The sequence below is a fragment of the Gopherus flavomarginatus genome, chromosome 2 (genome assembly GCF_025201925.1).
Source record: "Gopherus flavomarginatus isolate rGopFla2 chromosome 2, rGopFla2.mat.asm, whole genome shotgun sequence".
Taxonomy (NCBI): Eukaryota; Metazoa; Chordata; order Testudines; family Testudinidae; genus Gopherus; species Gopherus flavomarginatus.
In genome coordinates this window covers 121,871,141-121,898,548 of record NC_066618.1, presented here as the reverse complement: position 1 = coordinate 121,898,548, position 27,408 = coordinate 121,871,141, and the positions used below count along the sequence as shown (strand labels likewise).

Here is a 27,408-nt window from a genome sequence, read left to right as displayed (position 1 = left end):
AGATGGGTAGCCATGTTAGTCTGGATCTGTATCCTACAAAGTGGGTATTCACCCACGAAAGCTCATGCTCCAATACCTTTGTTAGTCTATAAGGTGCCACAGAACTCTTTACTGTTGATAACAGAGTTAGTGTCAACAGTTACAAGTTACCACACTGCTCTTCCTATGCAAACCTATTTTATTCTTAAAGTAATAGGACAACAGAGAAAACATATTAAAAACAATAAAAGAACCTGCACACATGCTGTTAAGATTACCAGAGATCACCCCAGCTCTAACATCGATTCTGACATGGGCCCACTCCAGGCCCCCGGGGATTCCTTCTGGTTACAAGTTCATAACAACTTCAGCTCAAAACAAGAACCCAGTCTTATGGGGCCTCAGTAGGCCCAGTCCTTCCAACACTTCCCTAAGGATTGGAGCCCTCTGTGAACCAGGGTTCTGTCCATTTGCTGGATCAGAAAGAAAAGTGCCTGAGCCAGTTTAAAACCAGGTTTTTTATCCAAAACCCCTTTCTTTGTCTGGGGCCCCTGTACAATCCAGTTTGAACTAGCATATGTAAACCTCTCCGGGGGTGGCTGGGGGGTAGCTTCAAAGGGCGATAATAAAGGAAGTATATTAGCATCGCCCTCGCTACTAGACAAGCTATATACAATGCCACATTAACACATACACCACTGTATTTTTAATTCAATGGGCCCCAAAGGTATGAACTCTAATTCAGAAAGATTTATCTTAATTCCTTAAGGTTTGTTCAGGATATTTCAGAATATGGTCAGTCTGTCACACATATATCAAAGCACAGTAACTCTTTTGCACCCATGTGAGCTACTGTGTATCATAGATGTCTTGTAACACATTTGACCACAGGCTCAGAAATTAAACAAAGATCACATTCTGTCTTTTTCTCCGATACTTCCCATGAACAGACCTCAAAATTTGGAAAATATTCTGGATGTGTCACCCCAGTTTAGTAACGTGTCAGTTATTTTTGCATTAGTGAACATAAGGACTTTACAAAATAAATACCTTGCTAAAGAGAGAGGACCAATTTCACAGAAAATCACTCTCTTTTCATATCGGACTTGTTTAATCTTAAAATGTCCTTAAATGTTCTGATAATTGAAAAATATATAAGCATTTGTTATTTATATTCCTGACTTCCTTGTATAATTGCAAAGACAACCACAATACATTGCATATTAAAAGCATTTTATGTTTTTATGTAGAAAACATTTTCAGTTTCATAAAATGCGCAGTGAAATATTAAATCTAATTAGCCTTGCAGAAGACGGATTCAGAAAGAACTAAGGGTGTTCTGATTTAGTAAAATGAGGATTTTCTAATGAAGAAACACATTTGGGTTCCATATGACTCCTAAATGTGCCAAATTTTAAAGGTTAAAGCTGCATAGTTTATGCAGCAGCATTGACTGTGGTGTTCTACACTTGTAGTGCAACTATATGAATCTAGGGACGGGAGAAACAAAATACACAGTGGAATGAGAATATGAAGACCAATTAAGTCTAAAAAAAGAGAGAAGAATGCAACCCTGTGTGTTTTCCCTGAATGTTATTTTCCAAAATGACTAGAATTATACAAGGTGGGTGAGGTAATATATTTTATTGGACTAACTTCTGTTGGTGAGAGAGAGAAGTTTTCGAGCTTACACAGAGCTCGTCTTCTGTTTAACTATCAACATCAACAAGACATGTATCAGGAAGACTTAATAGACAAGGCTGGTGAAGGATGGGAGAAATGGAGATTATTACTGCCATTTTAAAGATGGGCACCTGAGACACAGAGAGATCAAGGGTAAAATTTTCAAAAGTGCCTAAATGACTCAGTATTGTCCATTGACTTGACTTTCAATAAGACTTAGGTTCCAAAATGTCTATGTCACTTATGAACATGGAACCTAGGCTAAGACACTTAGGCACTTTGGAAAGTTTTACTCTTGGTGACTTGTCCAAAGTCACACAGGAAGTCTGTGGCTGACCCAGAACTGCACCCAGATCTCCTGCGTCCCACTCCAGTGCCCTACCTACAATATCATCCATTCTCTCTAGATTTAAACTTTTAACATTTTACAGTACTCACAGACTAGACACTGAAGAAAATTCTGTGAAGAAGGAATCTGTTGGGAAGGTATCGGAGGTATGTGACAGTGGTTCCATGGGGAAGGGACACTATTTTCTATGGATGAAATTCACACTTGTGCAGAGGGCCAACTCAGTACCCTCTCCCTCCTTAAGACCCATGTGGGCCAATGCAGCGGGACTGCCAAAAGGCAGCCATGAAAGGGGACATCCACATATAATACACATACCCTTCACACTGTGAAGTTGGGCTTTGAGAAGTCCTTGTCTAGTATGACAGGGATAACAGTGAGAGGGAAGGCCAGGTGCAGGCCAAAGGAGGGTTCATAGAATCACTGTGTGTGGACCCAGTGGCCATACTACAGAGTGCAAGAGTCACAAAAGACTTTGAGGTGGATGTACTACATCTCCTCATCCTGACCCCAAGTAAGGAGGGCCATAATTTTCACCACCCCGACATCCCACCCTGCAGTTCACTCATATAAAGCAGATTACTACAGAAAAGGTGTAGAGAGTTGTTGGGTTAAGTTTGTGTAGCTCTTCAAGCACTGTCTGCCTGGGGCACTAGTGGGTGAGCCCTGACCTTTCTAGAGAGGTAGATTGGGACTATATCCTTATACTCCCCTAGCCATGCATGAAGAAATACAATCCCATCCATGACTCAATTGCTTCTGACAGTTGTACGCTTTGACCAGCTATTCAGCAGTGTCCAACACTGCCGTCCATCAGACCCTTTTGAGAAATGTTCATAAGTTTCCACATAAAGTTATTATTGCTATAGTTAGAAGTAGCAAAGTTAGTCTTAAGCTCTTTTGCCAATTTTTTGCCTGTCGGTCATTTTGGATGTACTTTGGGCTCTGAGTGTTGTGAACCTGTCTAGCCATGGCTAAGAAAAATCCACGGTGTTCACAATATGCCTCTCCTGGGTTGGCATTGTGTCCATTACAGACGCTCATATTTGGTGCCTGTTCTGCCTCAGAGAGGGGCCCCGCCAAATTTCAAAGCCCTGCTGCAAACACTGAAGGCAATAGAGGTCTGAAACAGTGTGGAGGATGTTTATAATGAGCAATGTTAAGCGTCCTAAAGGTGGGGGTTGGTGCTGCTCTCCTATTAATAATAATGCATCCATCCAAGAGGGTTATGAGAATTTCACAAGTAAACTGCTTATTGGTGTCCGAAAGTCCTTCTCTAGACTCAGCAGTTTTGGCATAGAGTAGAGTAAGCATTTTATTGTAGATGGTGTGTAACTCTAATGTGAAGTTAACAGAATAAACTGTTTGTGTTGAGCTGCTGAAAGCATTGCAAAAACTGAGGCCAGTATAAGAAACCTTACTAGGTTTCAAAGGAAGTAGGAAAGCTTCAGCCTAATCACAGACAGGAGGTCTTCAGGCTTTTGCTGATGACATCTGAAGGCCATTTCAATTGCTTTCTATAAAAGGAAAGGGCAGAATTCCAGTACATATACAATTCTTGGTAGGTTTTAAGCTGTCATCTTCTCTACGGCCAAGCTCTCCAGCAAATAGCAAAGTGCACAAATGGTGTTTGATTAGCGAGGTCAGTGAAGTGCTGCATTTAGTTATAATTATGGATTTTTAAAACATTCTTTGGACATCTGAAAAGACCTTATTTTATTGTGATTTATCTAGCTTTTAGTCAGGATCAGTAAATTCATGGAAAATCAATACATCAACAAAAAGGCAAATAGAAACAGTGAAGCAGGAATAGCATTCCATAGTACTGAAAAATAAAACACAAAAATCCACATACAGCAAAATAATTCCTGGCTATTTAGGAACACACACAACTCATAATTTATGAGAATTCAACAAAATATCATTAAAAATATTAAGACTTTATGGATCTGAAGCCTGGTTTAAAAGAGTGTTGTCAAATATAGAAGCTTCACTAATTTTGATACTGATATCGGGACTGATCACACAAGGTGCTGAGTATTCTCTGCTCCCATTGAAACACCTCACAGGATTGGGACCTTCTTGTCTTCAGTGGGAGCTTTGCCTGTTCTTGTAGGATCAAGCTCAGAATCCCAGAAAAGCCCACATTTATTTCTCAGCATATAATGTCCATTACAGACTCATTCTAGTGTAATTCTTGCACTGTTCCCAGTAAGGAAATGATGTATCTACTACTCTGGTAGAATTTTAAAATATTTTAAAACTTTTTTTGTATACCAACATTTTTTCCTGCTTTTCTGTTTTGAGTAATGAACTCATGCATTCTCTCCAGCCCTAATAACAGAACAGAACTTGCATTTGAAATACATTTAAACTAGGGCTATCAAGTGATTAAAAAAAATAATTGCAATTAATTGTATGATTAAAAAAAATAATCATGATTAATCACTCTATTAATCATACTGTTAAACAATAATAGAATATCATTTATTTAAATATTTTGGATGTTTTCTACATTTTCAAATATATTGATTTCAATTACAACACAGAATAAAAAGTGTACAGTGCTTACTTTATTTTTGATTACAAGTATTTGCACTGGAAAAAAACAAAAGAAATAGTATTTTTCAATTCACCTCATACAAGTACTGTAGAGCAATCTTTTTATCGTGAAAGTTGAACTTACAAATGTGGAATTATGTACAAAAAAAACTGCATTCAAAAATAAAACAATGTAAAATTTTAGAGCCTGCAAGTCCACTCAATCCTACATCTTATTCAGCCAATTGCTGAGACGAACATGTTAGTTTACATTTTCAGGAGAGAATGCTGCCCGCTTCTTGTTTATAATGTCAGCTGAAAGTGAGAAAAGGCATTCTCATGGCACGGTTGTAGCTGGCATTGCAAGATATTTACGTGTCAGATGCACCAAAGATTCATATGTCCTTTCATGCTTCAACCACTATTCTGTGGGACATGCGTGCATGCTGATGAAAGGGTTCTGCTCAATAACAGTCTAAAGCAGTGCAGACCGACACATGTTCATTTTCATCATCTGAATCAGATGCCACCAGCCAAAGGTTGATTTTCTCTTTTGGTGGTTCAGGTTTTGTAGTTTCTGAATCAGTGTTGCTCTTTTAAGACTTCTGAAAGCATGCTCCACACCTCGTCGCTCTCAGATTTTGGAAGACACTTCAGAGTCTTAAGCCTTGGGTCAGTTAGAAATCTCATGTTGATTCTTTCTTTGCATTTTGTGAAATGAACAGCATGTGCTGGGTCATCATCCAAGACTGCTATAACATGAAACATATGGCATAATATGGGTAAAACAGAGCAGAGGATATACAATTCTCCCCCAAGGAGTTCAGTCACAAATTTAATTAACACATTATTTTTTTAACAAGCGTCATGAGCATGGAAGCATGTCCTCTGAAATGATGGCCAAAGCATGAAGGGCCATATGATTTTTTTGCATATCTGGCACATAAATACCTTGCAATGCCAACTACAAAAGTGCCATGCAAATGCCTGTTCTCACCTTCTGGTGACTTTGTAAAAAAGAAGAGGGCAGCATTATCTCCTGTGTATGTAAACAAACTTGTTTGTCTTAGTGATTGGCTGAACAAGAAGTAGGACTGAGTGGACTTGTAGGCTCTGAAGTTTTGTTTTTGAGTGCAGTTATGCAACAACAACAAAAATCTACATTTGTAATTTGTACTTTCATGACAAAGAGATTGCACTACCGTACTTGTATGAGGTGAATTGAAAAATACTGTTTCTTTTGTTCATTTTTACAGTGCAAATATTTGTAATAAAAAATAATATACACTTTGATTTAAATTACAACACAGAATACAATATATATGAAAATTTAGAAAAAAAGTCCAAAATATTTAATAAATTTCAATTGGTATTTTATTGTTTAACTGTGCGATTAATTCAATGCAAAATTATAATTAAATTATAAATTATATACAAATTCATATAAATATAAGATTAAAATTAAATTGTAATTAAAACTGCAACTAATCGTGATACTTTTTTTAATCACAATTAATTTTTTTTAGTTTATCATGTGCGTTAACTGCAATTAATCGACAGCCCTAATTTGAACATAACTACATTCTTTTAGGAGAGAAATACCTTAGTGAAAAACAGAAGAGTGAGCATTTCACTGCCTATGGCTGAGTAGTACAGCAGCCCTTCAGTGACCCTTTGTGCATACACGTCAAAATATCGGACAACACCTTGACCCTGTTGAGTTTCAGTGCAAGCATGAGTCCAGTCTTCCATGCAGGCACAAGTATGGTGAAGCATCAGGTTTTCATTGAGTGCAGGTCTCAAACCCCACTCCACTAACGTGAGGTAAAAAGGAGAAGGGGTGTGGGCAGAGGATGAACGTAGCTGAAAAGACATGAGCCCAGATCCTGAGTGGGTGTAAACTGGTGTAGCTCCCCACTGCTAAAAATTAAACATTTTTGGGAATACTGTAGATCTGAAAAGAATGGAACTGAAATAATTATCTCAAAACTCAGAAAAGGATGCAATTAATGGCACGCCAAAACTCAAAGATGTATTGGAGATCAGTCTTGTATTTAAAAAAAACTCTTTCGCTTTGTAATGAGCTAAGACAAGGTTTAGAAACTTAGAGAAAATGTATCTTCAGGACAGTCCTGTTCATATGAAAATGTTGACACTACTGAATTTTTAAGATAGCAACTCTCACCTGAAGTTTTCTCCATTTCAGTCATAAATGATGGAAAATCCAGAAAGCTTTATCCTCAGTTTGGAATGTCAAATTACATTCAGTACATAAAGACTTTGGCATTATGAAGCATCTTGTCCCAGGTCAGGGAGAAGGAGACATTTTTAATGATCCCAAACACACATTAGTAGCATTGTAATATATTTTTCTGCTACCTGGCAGCTTTACCCTGAGAGGTGATGAGCATCTGTAGCTTATATTGATGGTAACAGGAGTTGCAGGTGATCAGTGGCTGTCAGAGTGGGGCCATACACTACTTATGAAAAAGTAGAATCGTCCTCTGGGACCTCTTTTATTTGAGAGATTTTTAGGATTTAGATTATCCTATTCAGGGTTACTCCTGGGAAGAGGTGGACGTAACTGTCATTCTGTTGCCAAGGGTGCAAGGAAATAACTATGGATTGTGAGAAACATGCCCCACAATCCTCTTTCCTTTTCTGTCTTTTATTTTTTCTTTGTTTTTTGTCTTTTGTATTCTTTGTTGCTATCTGAGGTCAGTGGTAGTCAGGCAATCATGCTTTACATATGGAAGGGCTGAGGAGGGAAATGGAGTAGGGGCTTGTTTTCGCACCCATTGAAATCTATGGAAAAATTCCTACTGATGCTAATGGGAGCAAGACTGAACCCTAGAATAATGGTCAGTTTTTCTCTGAAATCCTTCTATGAAAAACTCACTTCTATATTTGAGTCAAAGAAAAACTGATTTTTTCATAGCTTGGATAAATCAATATTCTTCTGCCTCAAAGATTTTATACATGTAGCCAGCTGAAAAAGGAACTGGCTGTAGTGACTTCCACTGTTACTGCACATGTACATAAAGTGAAGCTGAAGAGCTGGACCATCATTTTAAATTGGAAATAGTGAGTTGCTTTGAACATTTGTGCCCATATTTCAGGTTCTTCTCAAAAGGAAAACAAGATAAGAGTTCACAACCACTTCGGATAGATTGGTACAACAGAACATTCCTGTCAAAGTAACACAGAAAGTCAGTTAGAATCACTAGTCTAATTTGTAAAGAACAAATATTATGTCCAGGTACAAAGGGCGTGCATTGCTGTACTATCCTCTTTTCTGAGGGTGAGTGGAAGCTATGAGGGTTTCTAGCAGCATTAAATTGTACAGAGTTTCACTTGGTCTCAAGGGGATTTGGAGATGAGTTATATTCTAAACTTTTGCTGCAGTTTCTATAGTCAATGACAACAGCATCATCCAAGCACTTGGTTTGTTTCAGAGCAATAAAACAAAACAAAAAATAGTTTGGAACATACCACAATGTGTCTCATTGCACACTCAGCCATTGATCAATGACACAAAACTTAGGGTGAAGTGAAGAGTGATTTTAACTATATATATTTATTTTCATGGCTGCATGTTTGAGCTATATCCATTAGCTTTTTTTTCTTTTTTTTTTTTTTACTATTTTTACCAAATTAGCTGCCCAAATCAAAAAGACCAAGTTGTTTTCTTTCCCTTCAGTTACACAGAATGCCTTCCTGGATATTTTTTTCATGGTAGTTATATATTTGTTTAAACTATAACAGATTAATGTGATTGGCAGTATGAAAGAGTCATTGAATATATGACGAACATTCCTTCTGCTTTCTATTTTGCTGTAGCAGGGTAAGCATGAATCCACCTATCACGTTCCATTTCCTAATTACTAATCTTTACTAAGCTCCGTTGCAGCCTTATGGAACCACACCATCAAAAGTCTTACTAAAGTTCGCTTTTCTTTTACACACAAATACATGTGTTCCCAACCTACCGGGAACAGAATGAAACGGCTTCTGAGGCATAAGTACATGTCAAATATTAATTCAAATATTTTACTCTTTACTTTTTCTTCCCTTTGTAGCCGGACCCTGCTGGCAGAGATATTTCCATTCGTCCAATTTTAGAGCACTGTGAAAACACTCACATGACCATTTGGCTTGGTATTGTCTATGCCTACAAAGGGCTGCTCATGGTAAGTATTGCTTGCTTTACACAGCAGTGCTGTCTTGTTGCTACTCTTTGGTAAAAATAAACAGCTTTCCTGATGCATAGATGTAAGTTTAAAAATCCTTGAATAAAACTTTTTAAAGCAGATGTGATATTATATTAAGTGACAAGGGCATTATTAAATACAACACTAAAGCTTAACCTAATAGGTATAATGCAAACTAAAGAATTTGGCAATCAAAGAATGGGAATACAAGTGAGAAAATATGAATAGTCTTTAAATCTCTTGTGGAACTCAGGCTAAGGGGCTGTTTAATTTCAGTGAAGATGTTCAGGCTCAGGGCAGAGCTTGGGCTGTAGTACCTTGTCAGGTGGGAAGGTCCCAGAGCTCAGCTGCAACCAGAACCAGAACTTCAACACCACAGGTAAACAGTCCCACATCCTGAGCCCTGGGCCAGCCACAAGTGTCTAATTGCAGTGTAGACATACCCTTAGAGGCCTCAATCCAATTGAAAGTCACTCCAAATTACTTAGGCACTTCTTGAAAATTCTACCAATACTATTTTGGTTCTTTCTGAATTTCATAATGCTAATGATTAATTCTATGTGACTAGTAAACTTTCTGTTAAACCAAACCTATGTAAGATTACTTCTGAAAATTAGAAAGTATTTTAGGAGACACACTGTATTTTTCAGTCAATAAATATAGGACACATTCTGCCCTCAGATCCATGCAGACCCCTATAACTGGAAAGAGCACTGAGTTCATGTCTTTAGTACCCAATTGCTGACAAGTCATTAAGCTTTATCATAATATATATGTTCTTTGCAATGTAAAGGCTGCATGATGATTGATATATACAGTGTTATTGTAGCTGGGTTGGTCCCAGGATATCTGAGACCAAATGAGTGAGGTAACCTCTTTTATTGGGTCAACATCTATTGGTGAGAGAGACAAGTGTTAGCTTGAAAAGCTTGTCTCTCTCACCAACAGAACTTGGCCCAGTAAAAGATATTACATCACCCACTGTAATGGTTGGTATGTCATTTGTCTTAATGAATAATGGGTTTCTTTGATTTTATAATCATTTTCAGTTATCTCTACTGTGTCTTCCCAATTTGTCACTGCTAGCAGGAAACTCTCATTCTTGAACTGTAACCAGATTTTACACATTCTGCATGTTTAGTTTTGTAATACAGTTTCATAGAGTATTAGATCAAAAGGACCATAACTTGTATGCAAGGACATCAGTGGCCAAACCTCTTAAGTGCCAACATCAACTTATAAAATTATAAAATGTTCACTCTGCATTTTCATAGGTAAAAAGTAGGCATTGGTGTTTGTTACATTTTTCTCTGTAATTTTGTTCATAAGAGTTAATATGTCAAAAGTTTTGTCTGGTTCATCTACAATTGTGTAATAGAGCTAGTCAAAAATTAAATTAAAATTCTGAAAAATGCTGAAGGGTTCAAAGTGAACTGATTTTTTTCTTTTTTTTTAAAAAATTGCAGAAATAATTATTCAAAAATATTTCCAATACAATTTTCTATGATCATTTTTATAAAAAAATTCCAAGAAAATTTTCACATGGCACATTTTTTTAAAAAGTCAACAAGTTGTTTGTTAAACTTCATTTTGGATAAAATGACCATTTTTGACTAGACATTTTCTTTGAAACATTTTGGCCATCAGTGTAACATTTATGATAACATAAGAGTATTTATTTTTGTGCTCTAGATTCAGATGATATCTCTGTAAGGAAGATACTCTCTTACATATGTGAGTTCAGCTAAATAGTAGGTGCTGATTTGATGATCATTGCTCCTTTGTCCTAATAGTTTTTTGCATAGCCTGATGAGAAATTCATTACTATTTAAATAAAAATAATGTAAGCATCAACTAAGAATTACAGATTAGTATGAATTTGATAATTTGGTTACTGAGAATGTTGCTTAATCTTTTGTGGCCTATCACAAACACTACTTTGGATGCTGAGCAAAATTCCATACATGTTACATATGGACAACTGAACACCACTAATACATTCGTCAATAAGTAACTTGTGGGATAGAGACAATTAAAGCAACTAACACTAAATTGCAAATCTGCTTTTGTATTTAATTACAAACACATACAACTTCAACAGTAGCATATGGTTTAAATATATGTTCTGGGTTGTTGCAGATACATTGTTATGCAAATACCATTTAGGTCTCCACAGATTTAGGCCCCAATCCAGCAAAGATTTACACAGACAATTAGCTTGACACAATATGAATAGTCCCATGCACTTCAAAGGGACTACTCACTGTGTGTAAAGAGAGGTATGCATGTTAATTGTTCCAGGAGCAAGACCTTAAGGTATGTCTAAGCTGCAACTGGAGGTGTAATTTTCCTCTTGGATAGATGTACACATGCTGGCTTTGATCGAGCTAACGCGCTAACAATAGCAGTGTAGCTGTGACAATGTGGGTGGCAGCACAGACAATCCACCCACATACAACCTAGTCTGAGGCCCAGCTAAGTACTCGAGTGGCTAGCTGAAGCCACCGCCTGTGGAGCTATAGCTACCCTGCTATTTGTAGCCCACTAGCTTGAACAGAGCTAACACACATATACCTACCCAACCTGGAAACTGTCTCCACTTACAGTACAAACATACTCTAAGGCAGGGATAGGTAACCTATGGCACGTGTGCCAAAGGCAGCACACAAGCTGATTTTCAGTGGCACTCACACTGCCCGGGTCCTGGTCACTGGTCCGGGGACTCTGCATTTTAATTTAATTTTAAATGAAGCTTCTTAAACATTTTAAAAACCTTATTTACTTTATATAAACCAATAGTTTAGTTATATTTTATAGACTTACAGAAAGAGACCTTCTAAAAACATTAAAATGTATTACTGGCACGCAAAACCTTAAATTAGAGTGAATAAATAAAGACTCAGCACACCACTTCTGAAAGGTTGCAACCCCTGCTCTAAGGGCTAGTCTAAGGGCCAGTGTACACTGGCAAATGGAACACTCTAAAAAAAGCCCCACCTCCATGAGGGGCATAGCTTCCAGTGCATGGCTCCCAGCACTGGTAACTGTCTACACAGGCTCTTTACAGCGCTGAAACTTGCTGCGCTCAGGAGGGTGTTAGTATCAAGCCTAATGAATATTGTGTAACCTCTGTGCTTACTGTCATAATTTATAGTAGTAAAAGTAGGCTAGAGCATATGTATCATTAGCTACTCATTATTATGGTCAATTAGACATTCTGGGTCATGTGCATGTTGTCCCTCATTTACTGGCAGCCATATACATGACTTTCAAAAGGATATGTGACTAATTTTTTGAAGTTTGCAAAGGCTGTTCTGCTTTACTAATTACAGTTACTTGAGGTGTACTGTGTTCCATAGCCATTAGCCAAATACATACCTTTTATTATTTTGGTGCCTTACCATAACACAAATCTCTGCTATTGAAAAAGAAAGATGCTCTCTTACTAATTAGGCTACTTTTGTCATCATTGCACCTTTGTCCTATTGTGGGTATTTTTGTTTTGTTTTGTTTTGTTTTTTTGCATAGCCAAATGTCTGAGGACCTTAGGAACATTTTTCATCTCATTATCACAGAAGTTTAATATTTCTCTATGCAAGACAAATTCTTTGCCAGTAGTTACAGAAAATAGAAGCCAATTATATGATTGTGAAAAATATTGGAAGGGTTTGAGATACAAAACTCAACAATCTATAACAAGACAAACATTCATTTCAGTTATTTTACATAATTCACTAAAGGATAGATACACAAAAGTAATTTAGGGACTTAACTGCCACTTTAGGTGCACATGTCCAAAATTTAGATTCACAAAATTCTACTCAGCTGCCACCTAACTCTGGAGTCTAACGTCCGTCCTGCCTACACTTCTGCTCTCAGAGTCCCTTAGGTGGTTTCATTTCTGCTAGTAGACATGCACAGAGTCACAGAAGTCCTAATGCCTTGCTCCTAACTCACGTCTAAGCCCCAGTTGGTTTCACAAGCTAGGTGTTCTCCCACCTATCTCACCTACCTGATCAGGCCCTCTATAAAACACAGCATGAGGAGGAGGTAGTGCCTTAGCCCCTCCTTTCTCTTCAGCATTTCCTACTGGCTAGCTTAGGTGGCTCCCCACTCATCTTGATGACTTTTGCAGATCTCATGCTTAGGCACAGACTCAGCCTATGCATTGTAGATGGAGCCTGGGCTGTGCATTCCACTGGGCGAAAGGGCACATAAACATTAGATATTGCAACACTGAGTCTGAGTCCCCATTGTGGATCTAGCTTTAAGCAGCTGACTTATTCATTTACTTAGGCAAAAATTATTTAAAGTGTCTCTGGTGTCTCAAGTTGAGAATACAAAAATTGAGGTTCCCAAAATCAGAAGTCACACCTGAAATTGTTGGCATGAATGTATTGATAAATATACACAACAATATGTATGTTTTCACAGAGCAGCAAAGAGTTCCCTAAGAGAGACAAATAGCACACAGCCCTGGTAAAGCTCCCTCTGCTGGATACTCACAAGGCTTCTACAGCCCTAAAATCTCCCTTGGACTGAGCAGGCTGTAGCATTCTCTCTTTTCTTGGCCTCTCTGGCACATTTCCTGGGCACAGGCTCTCTGTCTGCTATTCCTTCACAAAAATGGGACCAGGAGGCCTAACTATCCTAGTCTCCAGGACCAGTGCTGCCCTCCCCAGCCTCCCCAGTAGCTTAAGCACACCATTTCCCAGAAGACTAACCTCCTAGGTGCTCTGAGTACAGTTCACTCTTCAGGGACACATGATAGTGAAAAGTAGATCCAGAGATTGGCTTTGGAAACCATTCTTTACTTTAGCTAGCACAAGGAATACACAGATCTAGACAAAATAATAAGCACACCTATACACTTTTCCCTTTCACAATTTCCTTACCACACTGGGGCATTCTCTGGGCTGAGGTCAGAGTCTTCTGTGGAGTCCAGTGCACTTCCTCTCCCACACCCTCCTGAACATGGCTTCCCCAAATCATAGAGTCTTTCTGATCTCTTCTGCCTCTCTCTCAAAACAACAGATCCTTTCTTTTATCCTTTTTGCCAGGTGACCTTTGGATCAACCTTTTGAGGTCCCCCGTTTGCTGATCCATTACTTAGTTAGAGCACACTAATTCAGACTTTTGTCCTGGGTCATAGCCATTTTTGTCCAAGGATGTTCCATTCAAATGGATGATTGTCAAAGTTTAGTGACTCTCTGATGTTAGACCTGTGCCATCACCACTTGGAATTTCACAATGGAAGTTAAAGGACACCAGAGAGGCAAAAAAAACAGCCTTATAATAAAAATGGAGTTTGTAGCTTGATAAAGATATATGCAAATAGTTCATAATCTCAAACAATGAATAAATTGTACAGCGATTCCCCAAAACAGTACTTACACATTTTCCACATATTGTATACAGAAGTAAGCAAACACAAAAGACTTACATTTGCATACTTGTGGGTACTTTAAGACAGCATTAATAGTAGCAACTGCTGAAGAAACTCTTGCTGACAGCATGGAGGTTTCTCCTGTATTGGCTTCAGTTTCTTCCTGATTTGTGTTCAAAGAATAAGAGAAAGGTGGACCACATATCCTGTCTTTAAACAGTTTCTTGTAATTTGACATCACAAATATGCTGATGTTCATAAGTTGCCATGACTACCTATCTACACATCTATGATGATGTAGAAAGATTTTCTGGAGATAATCTAACACCAGTTCCACACATGTTTCTTGAAACATAAGTAAGATAGCACACTGTGTGGGACAGCTTTGCCTTAATTCTAGGTACCAAGATACAGATCCTCACTGGTATTTAGACGTCTAACTCTCATAGGCCTAATTCTTTAAGCCTGCGCTGGTATGATTTTTCAGAGATGGGTGTGCGTATAATATATTGTGCTTATAATATATCACAGTGTTTGAAACATGGCTCTACACAGATTTATGGCTGCTTTGTGCCCCTCTCATTATTCACTGCACTGTTTCTGTATTGCTAACATGGATTTTGTATTTGTTAAATGGTCACTGCCCCAGATTAATTTTCTGTGTGACCACATTTGTTTGCCATGCTGCATATTTACAGCACTGCTCTCTAAACCTGCTCTTGAGTCTGGTGTTCTGGCATTCCTTAGTAAGTGTCTCAACCACGGAAGTTGAGTAGACTAATTCCTGATGTTGTGCCTTTCTGTGTGTGCCAGCCAGGTGACCTTCACTTCCATGTCTAGCCTTGGATTCCTGGTGATGTTGATATGGTTCACTTTACATATAGCAAGGGATGGTAGATGCTGATAGATGTGTGTCCATTACAGTTAGCTCACTGATATGTTTATAGGTGCTGTGATTGGCATAAGCCTTTCTTTTTCTTCTTTTCCTTTCATAACCTGATTTAAGTTCTAACATTATCAGGCTGAGGACAAGTGGTGCCACAACACGGCACCTGTCTATTCACCATCTACACATGTGTTGCCTAAGGTTTGACTCCTTTCTGCCTAATCATTGTTTTTCGATAATTTCTGTCAGCGTATTTCTATGTGAAGAGCCAAACTAAGGAGTACACTTCTTATAAATTATTTTCTTACTGCCACTGATGTGTACCATAAATATACACTCCCTGTCCACTGAGAGAAATCCCTTGAAAGCCCTTGTGTGTTTTCTCTTTGGCTGGTGCACTGTCACATCCTACTTTTATCATGTGAATGCAGAACCATAACTTTTCATGCCAGAAATAATGACAATACTCACGTCTTATACAGAGTTTTTCATGAATGGATCTCAACACGCTTTACAAAGGAGTTAAGTATCATTATCTCCATTATACATATGGGGAAACTGAAAAACATTGGTGAAATTACTTGGCCACAGTAATCCAGAAGGACAATGTTAGAGCCAGGAATAGATCTCAGGTTTTGTAAGTCCCAGTCTGTTGTTCTACTTTGGTCACCTAGTCTGACCCATTGCATAACTGGCCACAGAATTTGACCCTGTAATTCTGCATGAATTCCAATAACTTGTGGTTATAGGAACAGCGGCGGCTCCAGGCACCAGCACTCCAAGTGCGTGCCAGAGGTAGCAAGCCACAGGGGACGCCCTGCCAGTCCCTGCAAGGGCGGCAGTCAGGCTGCTTTCAGTGACTTGCCTGGGAGAGGTCCCCGGTCCCGCAGATTTGGCAGCAATTCGGCAGTGGGTACGCCAAAGCTGCGGGACTGGCGGACCTCCCACAGGCAAGCCACTGAATCCGTGTGACTGGGGACCTCCCGCAGGCAAGCTGCTGAAGGCTGCGTGCCTGCCGTGCTTGAGGTGGCAAAAAAGCTAGAGCCGCCCCTGTATAGGAAGACATCTAACCTTAATTTAAAGATTTCAAGTAATAGAGAATATACCACATCCCTTAAAGTCCCAGTGATTAATTACCCTCACTGTTAAAAATTTGCCCCTTTTTTCCAGTTTGAATGTGTCTCTCTTTGCCACCCATAGGATCTTGTCAAATATATATATATACACATATACACACACACACATATATATATATATATATATATGTACAGCACACTGTCTTCTCTCCTAGATGTATCATTTTGATTTGGCCATATTAAAGCACTGTTTTTTAATCATACCACATTCTTATATGATCCAGATCACTTTGTAATAGTTACCTGTCCTCTTCATCACAACTCCATCAATTTTTGTGTCATCTGCTAACTTTACAGGCAATAATGTTGTTCTTTCTTTCAGATCATTTATACAAATATTAAATAGCGTTGGGTCAAGAACTGATCCCTTTGTGGCTCCCGCACAGAAACACACACTTTTGCTGATTGTTCTCCATTAGAAATTACATTTTTTTAAGATCTATCAACTAGATATTAATCTATTTTATGTGTGTGATAAGGGATATGGTGGGCCAGGTGTCCAAGTAGTTAGCACACCTGTCCTCCAGCCATTTATCTCTATGTTGGGTGGGTGTGGTTCCTCCCCCTAGGCTGAAAGTGTCTTGGGCCATTACCCTTAAATGGGGCTTGGGAGGGGGAGCTGGGCCCTCCCCCTTCATCAGGTCTCAGCCCACAGGGCCCTGTGAGAAGTAACAACAACAGGTTCCTTCTTGCAGGGAGTCTAAATCTGCCACACTGCGCTACCTCCTATCTATGTGCTTCTTCAGTTTGGGGAGTGGCTACTACAGTCCAAACAGTCAATAGCCTAATTTAAAAAAGTCCAAATGAGTGGAGTCCTGCTAGACCTGTAGGGGGTGGTGGTTGGAGAAGGCACTGCCTGTGGTCCATCTCAGGCTCAGCCTTCTGCCTGGATTCCCAGGGAAGAGTTGTCTCTCCTGCAGCCTGTCCACCACATTTTGCCTGGGCTTCTGAGCTCCTTTTTAACTTGCTCCTCCAGCCAGAACATACTTGGCAGGCCCAGAGGGGCCCTTTAAACCCTTCAGGCCTAGCATGGGGTTTGTCTGTCCCATCACAATGTGCTATACTGATTTTTTTATCTCAGCATCATGCAGTACTAAGTTAAATGCCTTACAGAAATCCAAGTATTATATAAGTGCAATTGCATTTTATTGATCAAACTTACAACATGTGTTTGGATGACAAAAGCTATTTCCCATAAAACCATGCTGATTGGCATTAATTCTATTCCTGCCTTTTGTCTTTTTATTGACTGATTCCCATATCACTCATTCCATTCTTTTGCCCATGAAAAATAGGAGGCTAACAGAGCTATAATTACTCAGACCATGCCACTTAACTTTTTTTTGAATAATAGAACTACATAAGCATTTTTCTAGTTCTTTGGATTTTCCCCACTATTTCCATATGTATTAACAGCTAATGTCAGCAGTCCAGAGAACTCATGAGGCACAAGTTATCTGGTCTTGTTAATTTTAATAGATATTTTTAACAACCTCCCTAATCACTGTTGGAATAGAAAATATTTCATTTTTACTGTAAAATGTGAATATTTCACCCAGTTTCTTTCCAAAGAAATATTTATTTAATGTTTTGACCTGTTACATTGGGGTGGGGAACCTTTTTACAATCAGGGGCTACTGACCCAAATTAAAAATCAGTCATGGGCCCCACATAGCTCCAGGAGGAGGTGGGGGCGCAGAGGCTCAGGGCTTCCCCCTGCATCAAGGCTTCCTCTAGGCTCTGGGGTGGGGCCAGAAATGAGACTTCAGGATGCAGGCTGGGACAGGGATTTGGGGTGGAGTGCAGGATCTGGGAGGGATTTAGGGTGCAGCAGGGCATTCCGACCTGGGGCAGGGTGATTGGGGTGTGGGATCCTGCTAGGCAGCACTTACCCCAGGTGGCTCCCGGTTGGTGGCACAGCGGGGCTAAGGCAGGCTCCCTGCCTGCCAGGGTTCTGCACTGCTCCAAGAAGAATATCAACTAGGTCAAACTTCTTCTCATGAATGATCATTTCCAGTTTCTTGTGTTTATAACTCGATGTACAGGCAACTACAAAAATTCATCTTTTTACATCCCTTGACACCTTGATTTATTACATTCATGAACACTTGAGTGTGAGTTAAATGCTTGAGCATTCATGCAGTGTGTTTACCCCCTTAGCAACCTCTTTTTTGTTTCTAGGTTAACACTCATGTGATTAGTCTAGATAGCCTGCCACCCAGAAGAGAGATACTGAGATAGAGGCCAGTCAGGCCACACAGCTTCCTCTCACCATAGAAGATGGCCTAATGTTTCACAAAGCCAATCACTCTATTCATTTCGCTTGCTTCCAGAATATTGAGTTCCTTTGCTCATGAGACTGGAAAATCTCTGAAAAGACCAATTGGACTGGTACCAGTATGTGTCATCAGTAGTGCAGTTTTGCCTGATGCCATCAGAATCCCTTGTAGTTTTGCAGTCACATCTTGTCTTAGCTCCAGGAAGACAGCACAGCATCCTGCTGTCCTTATTTCCCTTGCAGAATGTTCTGAACATGGAGTCTTAGTGAAAATGATTTGCTATTTTTTGACAGTTGGAGACCTCTTTAGCATACCTTACATCCTTGTGAGTTGGGCTGAGGAACCATCTTCAGGTATGCCTGCCCACCCTGAAGTTGTCTATACCATTCCCCCTGTAAAATCTTCAGAAGCATTCTCTTCAGCTGCCATACTCGATACCAACATCAACTAGGTAGCAGTCCTGGTTATCTTCCCTCTAGGGGCTCATAGATTGTCCATATTCTTCTGCTTCTAGCCATGTAAAATTCCTCCTTTTTTCCTTTAGTCACACAAGCCGCCAATCTTTTCTTTAATTTCTGTGCTTTCTAGTTCCTTTATTGACAAGTTCTTTCTTTGTGGACTCTGCAATGATGCTGCCCAAATCAATTTGGCCAAGTACTCTTCAGCATCTTTGGTGGTATGCAGGCTTGATAGCTCTTTCTTCAGGTCCACAAATCTTTTCTTCCAGTATGTGAAAATCACATCTCATTTTGGGAATGTGTTGTGAGAATCAAACACTAATTAAGAGTCAAGTTTCTAGGTTGACCGGCTGATATCTATCCCAGTTCTCAAAGGTTCTACACCCATGTTGTTTACTAAAATGTGACTCAGTATCAGTTTTAAGCATTTACTTAAAACTCTAAACATAAAAATCAATAAAATGTATCGCCAAAGTTAAGCTACTGCTGATAAAATTAAACTAGAGTAAGAATAAAGCAATACAGCTATCAACTGTATAAAATCAAAGCAAAATCAACAGGTTAGTCTCAATATTGGACTGGAATTAAATCAAATTTGTTAAATCATTAAATTAATACAAAAAATAGTCCTCAAAAATTCAAAGAAAAGATTCATAGACGGTTCCTGTCTGTTGGTTATAATTCCCACCTAAAGAATTTTTTTGAAGTCAATCAAAATTATAATTTAGAGTTGGTTAAATATTAGAGCAATTACAAAATTAAATCATGATTAATCACATGATTAACAAAATTAATTGTGATTAATTGCTTGATTAATTGCACTGTTAAACAACAATAGAATACCATTTATTTAAATATTTCTGGATGTTTTCTACATGTTCAAATATATTTATTTCAATTACAACACAGAATGCAAAGTGTACAGTGCTCACGTTATATTAATTTCTGATTACTAGTATTTGCACTGTAAAAAAACAAAAGAACCAGAATTTTTCAGTTCACCTAATACAAGTACTGTAATGCAATCTCTTTATCATGAAAGTTAAACTTACAAATGTAGAATTACGTACAAAAAAATTGCATTCAAAAATTAAACAATGTAAAATTTTGAGCCTGCAAGCCCACTCAGTCCTACTTCTGGTTAAGTCAATTGCTCAGACCAACAAGTTTGTTTACATTTGCAGTAGATAATACTGCCTACTTCTTGTTTACAATGTCATTTGACAGTGAGAACAGGCATTCTCGTGGCACTGTTGTAGCCAGAATCGCAAGATATTTACATGCCAGATGCACTAAAGATTCATATGTCCCTTCATGCTTCAACTACCATTCCAGGGGACATGCATCCATGCTGATGACAGGTTCTGCTCAATAAGAATCCAAAGCAGTGTGGACTGACACATGTTTATTTTCATTATCTGAGTCAGATGCCACAAAGTTGATTTCCTCTTTTGGTGGTTCAGGTTCTGTAGTTTCCACATTGGAGTGTTGCTCTTTTAAGACTTCTGAAAGCATGGTCAACACCTTGACCCTCTCAGATTTTGGAAGGCACTTCAGATTCTTAAAACTTGGGTCCGATGTGGTAGCTATCTTTAGAAATCTCACATTGGTACCTTCTTTGCATTTTGTCAAATTCGCAGTGAAAGTGTTCTTAAAATGAATAACATGTGCTAGGATATCATCCAAAACTACTATAACATGAAATATATAGCAGAATGTGGGTAAAACAGAGCAGGGCACATACATTTCTCCCCCAAGAAGTTCAGTCACAAATTTAATTAACGCATTATTATTTTAACAATCATCAGCAGCATGGAAGCATGTCCTCAGGAATGATGGCCGAAGCATGAAGGGGCATACGAATGTTTAGCATATCTGACATGTAAATACCTTGCAATGCTGGCTATAAAAGTGCCATGGGAATGGCTGTTCTCACATTCCGGTGACATTGTAAATAAGAAGAGGGCAGATTATCTCCTGTAATTGTAAACAAACTTGTTTGTCTTAACAATTGGGTGAACAAGAAGTACGATTGAATGGACTTGTAGGCTCTGAAGTTTTACACTGTTTTGTTTTTGAGTGCAGTTATGTTGTCATAACTATAAAGGGAAGGGAACAGCCCTCCTGTGTACAATACTATAAAATCCCTCATGGCCAGAGACACCAAAACCCTTTTACCTGTAAAGGGTTAAGAAGCTCAGGAAACCTGGCTGACACCTGACCCAAAGGACCAATAAAGTGACAAGATACTTTCAAATCGTGGTGGGGGGAAGGCTTTTTTTTTGTACTTTTTGTTTTGGGGGTTGTTTGCTCTTGGGACTAAGAGGGACCAGACGTCAATCCAAGCTCTCCAAATCTTTCTGAACCAGTCTCTCATATTTCAAACTTGTAAGTAACAGCCAAGCAAGGCGTGTTAGTTTCATCTTTGTTTTCTCAACTTGTAAATGTTCCTTTTTGCTGAGAGGATTTTACTTCTGTTTGCTGTAACTTTGAACCTAAGGCTAGAGGAGGTTCCTCTGGGCTCTATGAATCTGATTACCCTGTAATGTTATTTTCCATCGTGATTTTACAGAGATGATTTTTACCTTTCTTTCTTTAATTAAAAGCCTTCTTTATAAGAACCTGATTGATTTTTCCTTGTTTTAAGATCCAAGGGGATTGGATCTGGACTCACCAGGAATTGGTGGGGGAAAAAAGAGGGGATGGTTAAATTCTCCTTGTATTAAGATCCAAGGGGTTGGATCGGTGTTCACCAGGGAATTGGTAAAGAAGTCTCTCAAGACTATCCAGAAGAGGGAGCTAGTATTTGAGAGTGGTGGCAGCAAAACCAGATCTAAGCTGGTAGTTAAGCTTAGAGGTGTTCATGCAGGTCCACACATCTGTACCCTAAAGTTCAGAGTGGGGAAAGAACCTTGACATATGTAACAAAAAAAAAATCTACATTTATAAATTGCACTTTCACGACAAAAAAATTACACTACAGTACTTGTATGAGGTGAATTGAAAAATATTATTTCTTTTGTTTGTCATTTTTACAGTGCAAATATATGTAATAAAATATAATATACACTTTGATTTCAAGTAGAACACAGAATACAATGTATATGAAAATGTAGAAAAATATCCAAAATATTTAATACATTTCAATTGGTATTCAATTGGTAAAGTGCAATTAAAACTGTGATTAATCACGATTAATTTTTAGTCGCAATTGATTTTTTTGAGTTAATTGCGTGAGTTAACTGTGATTAATCGACAGTCCTATTAAATATCTTAAAACTGAAACAAAATTATTATCTAATATTTGAACCACAACCTCAGAATAAATTATAAAGATTCCTTCTTTGAATTCAATTGCTGTTTGATATCTAACCTTTTGCTCCTCCCCAATAGATATTATAATACCTTTTAATACCTAATAAAAATTTACACAAGATAACTCAAGACTCAGTGGAATTTTAGATGTAGAACACAGAACATGCTCCTATGAATAATTTCATGAGACAACCTGGAGAAACTTTTCCTTCTGGCACCTTTCCTACCTGTACTTTATGGATGCTCACACACAGATGTGTGCACACAGCCACACTTTCACTTCCACACTCTGATAATAAAGGGGCTGGGGTGCCTCTGACCAAATAAAAACAAAATAGAAAAAAAAATAAGATCCTTAAGATAATGGTGGCAGGGGGATGCAAACTCCAGCTCTTACAGTCATCTGGACTGTCATAGGGTAGGAGCAGGAACTGCAGTCAAGGAGCCAGATGGCAATGTTCTGCTGGCACAGCTCTTCTCATTAGCAGGCCTCCTTTGGGTGGATGGAAAAATTGCTCAGAGGCTGGAATGGCCTGGTTGTGGTTGTCATGACTGCCTTGCCCCAAGGTGATTAGTCTTTGGAATTTGGGAATGTTAGTCTGCTCTCAGTTGGCCTGTTGACCCAAAAGGTGAGGCTTCTTGGCCTTGATTTGTATCGCTGCAAAACATTGCTTACACTGCCTTGCAGCACCATTCACCAGGGGCCTTTGGACAAATCAAATGTGAGGGCTACCTTGGAGCCATGTAACTTAATCCTCTCATGTTCAGATTAGGTCATGCTTATCTAGCATCAGTTTGGAAGCAGGGCGGTCCTTAGGCATATGTAGCATACAAGGCTGTGTAGGGTACCCGAAAATTTGGGGCACCCCTGGGTGTTAGTGTCCACCCTAGGGGAAGGGATAGCTCAGTGGCTTGAGCATTAGCTTGCTAAACCGAGGGTTGTGAGCTCAATCTTTGAGGGGGCCACTTAGGGATCTAGGGCAAAATCAGTACTTGTTCCTGCTAGTGAAGGCAGGGGGCTGGACTTGATGACCTTTCAAGGTCCCTTCCAGTTCTAGGAGATTGGTATATCTCCTATTTAAAAAAAAAAAACTCTTCCGCCTCTTCCTATCCCAGTTCTGACCCTTCCTGCAGGCTCCCACAGCTAGCTGCTGCAGCATGGTGACTCTTACTCTGGAGGGGATCTAGTATTTAAAAGTAGAAAAACCTGCCAGCCCTATTAGCACAACATTGAAACTGTTAAAGAGCCATTCAAGTGGTACTGAAGCCATTTAACAGGCATTTGCCAATCCCCAGGTATATAATGTCAGTTTCTGAATTTACTGAAAAAAACATTTGTGCATTAGTGTAATGTTTACTCAGAACATGTTCATCTACAGGACCTTAGTTTAAAATTTGCTTTAAAAATATTTCATTAGTGTATTTCTGAAGATGATAAAACCACATCTCTAAAAAATCCTTGAAGAGAGCCCTTAAAGGGACAACACCCCTTTCCTGCCAGATAGCTGGACAAACGAGTTTCCCTTTCTTCACTTCTGATTATTTGATTAACTAGTTTTAAGAAAACCCTCTAGAAAAATCAGTATCTTAGCGCACGTCCAGACTAACCCGCGGCATCGGCGGGTTAAAATCGATTGCTCGGGGATCGATATATCGCGTCTAGTCTGGACGCGATGTATCGATCCCCGAGCGCGCTTACATCGATTCCGGAACTCCATCAACCCGAACGGAGTTCCGGAATCGACACGGAGAGCCACGGACATCGATGCCGCGCCGTCCAGACGGGTGAGTACTTCGATTTTAGAAATTCGACTTCAGCTACGTTATTCCCGTAGCTGAAGTTGCGTATCTAAAATCGATTTTAATACCTAGTCTGGACATGGCCTTAGTAAGATATAAAATCCTTTCTTATGCCTAAAATCTTTGGAAACATATTTTTTAAAATTGGTGACATTTCATACACGTGTCTATTGTTATGGAGATCACACGAAGTAAATTAGTATTCCCTTTTTCTAAAAGCAATGAACATTGTTATGAACACACTAAACCTCTGTGACTGATTAATTTAAAAGAATGTCTTTGTTTCAGTGAGTTAAATATGTAGTAATCTGGAATGATTACTTTATGAAGGCTTATGAGTACATTTAAAATATAAAGTCAGCTTAGAAATACTGATTAAGAAAATGTAAAACAGATAAGAACTGCATCATGTATTCCATAATATGTAATGTTTTATTCAGCCAGAGAACTGACTTGCCCTTACTACAAAGTTTTTGCAAATAGATCTCTGACAAACTTCAGGGTATATCAAAAAACCCATGACTGATATTTTTTATTCCCAAGTTTAATGCTGTTAATTAGGTACCGTTTGCATGCCAGTCTTTACCTTCTGGAATGCAGTGGAAAACATGCTCCATTTTTTTTAGAAAGAAATTGCAGAAGAGAGTTTTTTTTCAAATGTCAGTTGCTTCATTTGGGTTCAGGGATTTGGCTGGAAGGGGGTGATCAGGGAGGGGGAGGGAAGAGAGGAGGGAGACAGTGGGAAGAGGGCGGGGCCTGGGCAGAGAGTGGTGGGGCCTGGGGCAGAGCAGGGTTGGAGTTTGGGTGGGGCCTCAGGTGGGCTGGAGAGCTAGCCTCCCCAAGTGGCAGCTTCACCCACTGCCCATGACAGCAAGTAAGAGCGGGTCGGCTCCCGCACACACAGTGCACACTGCAGTCTCCTTAGGCAGGGGCTGTATTCACAGAGACAAATGTGTTGGCGCTGCGCATTCTGCATGAGGGAGAGGCTACAGGGCTCTCTGCGGGGAACTGTGACTCTCTGTCGCCATGAGGTGGGCCGGGTGGCTCAGTATCCTTTGCTGCCTCATCCCTCCCCATCCCCCGAGGCTGCGAGCCCAGGCTGCCGTCGGGCATCGGGGCACCAGTTTCATAATACTGCGTTGGGGCCCATAAATCCTAAGGACGCCCCTGTTTGAAGGAGTGCATTTAAATCAGCAAATTTAGAAATATTCAGATTTTTGAATACCATAATGCTCTGTGACCTGTGACTCCCAAAGTATCAAAAATCCAAAGCATGATACCACTTTTGAAGAAGTTGCCATGGTATTATCTGGATGAAAAGGTCTTGAGGGGACATTGTGTCACAACGTTTGACACAAAAATCCTCTAAAAATAGCTGATTGGAAAAACACTAGCAACAAAAGTTGTCACTCAACATTCATTCATCAACAACATTAACAATAAATTCATCACCTCTGCTGCTTATTCTTGGAGATTACAGTAACCCATCTATTTTGGAATTAGGCTATAAATCAATAGCTTGTCTTCTGGAATCTTGATAGAAAAAAAAGTTACCGTACTTTAAAACCTATCAAGATGAAACCCATTTGAGAAATAAAATGTTTAAAGTTTATATAAGATTTGTATCCTCATACACGCTATTTGTCTCACAGTCAGCAGGCCTCCCTGTCATAGCCACATAAATTTCCTTATGCAGACTGCACTGGCTGAGACTGTGTCTAGTGTACATGTCCACTGCATAGCTCTTTACCACTGCTTTTGCACATGTGATCTGCTTTCCTACCCCTGCAGTACTGTTCAGAATCTGGACCATTCATTTATACTCTTAATACTTAATTCATAAATGAGTAATCTGGATACTTTTGATTAACCTGTACATTGAGGAATCAAAATTTGTACTGTAAAAGAATAAGGTAAACAACCTGAGTCCTAGTTAAACTTTCTTAATACCTGTAATTTTTAATGGATTTGCTTTCCTTGTTTCCCCAATGCTTTGGTAGCCAAAGAAAATACCCATAAGAGGAAAGTGGCTTATTTTTATCCTTACACTATTTAAACTTGTGCATGTAGTCAATACAGCATCATCCTGGATATTCCACCTTACAACTGTTTTTTTATTATTATTATTTTGCTTTTTATGGATTGTGGGATTTTTACATCAACTGGTACCAGATCTACATATTTCTTCAATAGTATAAAATAATGGTGATATTTTAGGATGTGGAAAAATACATTAGGGTATATGGACTTGTAGGATAAATCCCTATAACCTGAACCAGAGGAGAACTGCCAAAACAAATTTGGGAAGTTGCAGAAGGTTGTAATGGGGTCTCACATATTTGTTCTCCATTGTAGCATTTATTTTATTTAGCAAAAATATATAATATATTACAATAAAATAAACTGTACATTTGTTGTTAACATTTTAAATTGATAGTAGGTTTGTGGCAGAAGTGCTTGATTACTTTAAAAATCTTGCAATCTAACCTTTGGAAACCATAGTAGAAATAATGTGAAGTTATAGGCTGTTTTCTAAAAGGTGTTTGCTTACCACAGGTTTAGTTCAGTTGTTATAAAGCTGTTAGGGAATAGCAGTTAGGATCTAGGGACGAAAGACTCGGGCTGCCTAGAAACAAGGAAGGAAAAGCTGTTACAATCCATGTGGGCTGGAAGTCTAGGGCAGGGGTCTCAAACACATGGTTATTTTCTGCGGCCTGCAAGGTCCTTGCAGCCCCCCCCCCCCACCCTCCTCCAGCATTTACCTAGAGCAGCTCCGGCCCAACGTGCACTGGGGGCAGAGCAGGCTCCCTCCCTGCCTGCCCTGCCCCCACTCCGCTACGGGAAGCAGATGGAACCTGCGGGAGGAGGGGCGCAGGGGTGTGTGTTGATGTTGCTTCAGGCACCGCCTCCAGCAGCTCCCATTGGCTGCTCTTCCCCGTTCCCGGACAATGGGAGATGCTGGGGGCGGTGCCTGAAGCAACAGCAACACACACACCCCGTGCCCCTGTTCCCCCACGTTCCAGTCACTTGCTGGAGCGGTGTGCCCCCGGTGCGCACTGAGCCACAGCCTGCCCCCCGAACCCTTCCTGCAGTCGAACCCCTGCCCCGACCCCCTGCCACACCCCTTCTGCACCCCAACCCACTGCCCTGAGCCCCCTGCCGCACTCTGACCCCCTGCCGTACCATGCACCCTGACCCCCTGCCCTGAGCCCCCGGTGCACTCCGCACTCCTCCTGCACCCCAACCCCCTTCCCTGAGCCTCCTGCCATACCCCTCCTGCACCCTGATCCCCTGCCCTGACCCCCTGCTGCACCTCTCACCCCTCCTGCACTCCACACCCCAGTCCACTGCCCTGAGCCCCCTGCTGCACCCCTCCTGCGCCCTG

At 39.7% G+C, this 27,408-nt stretch overlaps 1 protein-coding gene across 1 annotated transcript in view; it reads left to right on the top strand.

The window, feature by feature from the left end:
• The window catches only part of GABBR2 (gamma-aminobutyric acid type B receptor subunit 2), an 895,125-nt gene that overhangs the window by 797,078 nt on the left and 70,639 nt on the right, over positions 1–27,408 (top strand). The window contains exon 14 of the mRNA XM_050938162.1: positions 8,632–8,742. Within this exon, the coding sequence (XP_050794119.1) occupies positions 8,632–8,742 (111 nt within the window). The remainder of the gene's footprint in view (positions 1–8,631; positions 8,743–27,408) is intronic.